The sequence below is a fragment of the Salminus brasiliensis genome, chromosome 2, assembly GCF_030463535.1.
Source record: "Salminus brasiliensis chromosome 2, fSalBra1.hap2, whole genome shotgun sequence".
Taxonomy (NCBI): domain Eukaryota; kingdom Metazoa; phylum Chordata; class Actinopteri; order Characiformes; family Bryconidae; genus Salminus; species Salminus brasiliensis.
The window spans coordinates 1,903,569-1,905,698 of NC_132879.1; the positions used below are offsets into that span (position 1 = coordinate 1,903,569).

A 2,130-nucleotide genomic window follows, 5' to 3' on the forward strand; every position below is an offset into this window, starting at 1 on the left:
GCACATGTGGCCTAAGTGGGGTTCAGCCACTTCATATATTCAGGTTGTTGAGATTTCTGAGTGGTTTCAACTTTCTTACATTTGCATATTCAGCCTAATTTTAAGAAAAAAATAATAATAAAGCTAAATAACAAAGCTAATATTTGTAATATTAATATTAAATTTCTGTCAAAAAATAAGATTTAAAAACCTTCTTTTGGATTTCCATTTTGAAGATTACACCAAATTATGAAAAAGTACTCCAGCTCTATTTCATATTATTCATTTTCATTTTACTGTTGCCTAGGTTACAGGCCTTATTATGACCTAGCTTAAAAAGCAACAATAATTTTACTGTTTCCAAGGTTACAGACCTCATTATGACCTAGCTTAAAAAGCAACAATAATTTTACTGTTTCCAAGGTTACAGACCTCATTATGACCTAGCTCAAAAAAGCAACAATTATTTTACTGTTGCCAAGGTTACAGGCCTCATTATGACCTATCTCAAAAAAGTAATAATCATTTTATTGTTGCCCAGGTTACAGGCCCTATTATGACCTATCTTAAAAAGCAACAATCGTTTTACTGTTGTCTAGGTTACAGGCCTCATTATGACCTACCTCAAAAAAAGCAACAATCCTTTTACTGTTGTCTAGGTTACAGGCCTCATTATGACCTATCTCAAAAAAGTAATAATCATTTTACTGTTGTCTAGGTTACAGGCCTCATTATGACCTATCTCAAAAAAGTAATAATCATTTTACTGTTGTCTAGGTTACAGGCCTCATTATGACCTATCTTAAAAAGCAACAATCGTTTTTACTGTTGTCTAGGTTACAGGCCTCATTATGACCTACCTCAAAAAAAGCAACAATCATTTTACTGTTTCCAAGGTTACAGGCCTCATTATGACATATCTTTAAAAGCAACTATTATTTTACTGTTGCCAAGGTTACAGGCCTCATTATGACCCATCTTAAAAAGCAACAATCATTTTACTGTTGCCTAGGCTACAGACCTTATAGCTCAAGAAGCAAGAATTGTTTTGCTGTTGTCTAGGTTACAGGCCTCATTATGACCTAGCTCAAAAAAGCCCCAATAATAAAATACAAATGGCTTCAATAGCCTAACAAACAAACAAACAGATTTGTTTTATATTTATTTGTTTATTGTATTTAATTCCAGTCAAATCTAGCCGTGTTTATGACTGTGACATCACAACCATAATTCATTAAAACAGACTGCTTTTTGTATTGTTAATTTAATTGTTGAATATTAAAAAAGGTTTTTGTTCATTAGTGTTTGAGGATTATGGATAAAGACCCACACAAGTTAAACCTGTATGATTTCTGTCCTCTGAACAGGCGAGCTGTCTCTGGAGGAGTTTGTAGAAGGGGCTCGCAGTGATGACGACTTCATGGAGGTGATGGTTAAGAGTCTGGACCTCACTCACATCGTCGCCATGATTCACAACCGCAGACACAGCATTTAATAATAAAACACCCAAAAAGCCGACAGCAACGGTTTCCTTGGCAACAAATCCCAAAATGTACTAGTTCACTGGTCTAGAGCAACAATCGTTTGTTGCCTAGGTTACAGGCCTCAGAATGACCTAGTTCACTAGACAAGAGCAACAATCATTTAACAGTTGCCTAGGTGACAGCTCCCTGAATTAATTAGCTCACTGGCCAAGAGCAACTATCAATCGTTGCCTTGGTTACAGGCCTCAGAATGACCCAGCTCAAAGTGGCAATCAGAAAAGCAACAATCGTTTTACTGTTGCCCAGGTTACTAGCCTCATAAGGACCTAGGTCAAAATAGCAACAACTATTTAAGTGTTGCCCTGGTGACAGGCCACAGAAGGTACAAGCCTCAGAATGACCTAGCTTAAAAGGGCAATAATCATTTCAATGTTGCCTAGGTGACAGGTCCCCGAATGACCTAGCTCTCTGGCCAAGAGCAACAATAATATAACTGTTGCCTAGGTTACAGGCCTCATTATGACCCAGCTCTAAGAAATTGTTTAACCGCAGCTTAAGCGACAGTCTCTAAATGAACTATCCCGTCTTGGTCACGAGCCTCAGAATAACCTAGCTAGGCGACAGGTCTCAGAATGACCTAGCTTACTGGTCAAAAGCGACAGTCGCT

General features: G+C 37.5%; 1 protein-coding gene across 1 annotated transcript in view; it reads left to right on the top strand.

Moving 5' to 3' along the window:
* Positions 1–1,474, top strand: part of guca1aa (guanylate cyclase activator 1Aa) — a 7,626-nt gene extending 6,152 nt beyond the window's left edge. The window contains exon 4 of the mRNA XM_072673510.1: positions 1,347–1,474. Coding sequence (XP_072529611.1) covers positions 1,347–1,474 — 128 coding nt within the window. The remainder of the gene's footprint in view (positions 1–1,346) is intronic.
* Positions 1,475–2,130: the final 656 nt, after the last annotated feature.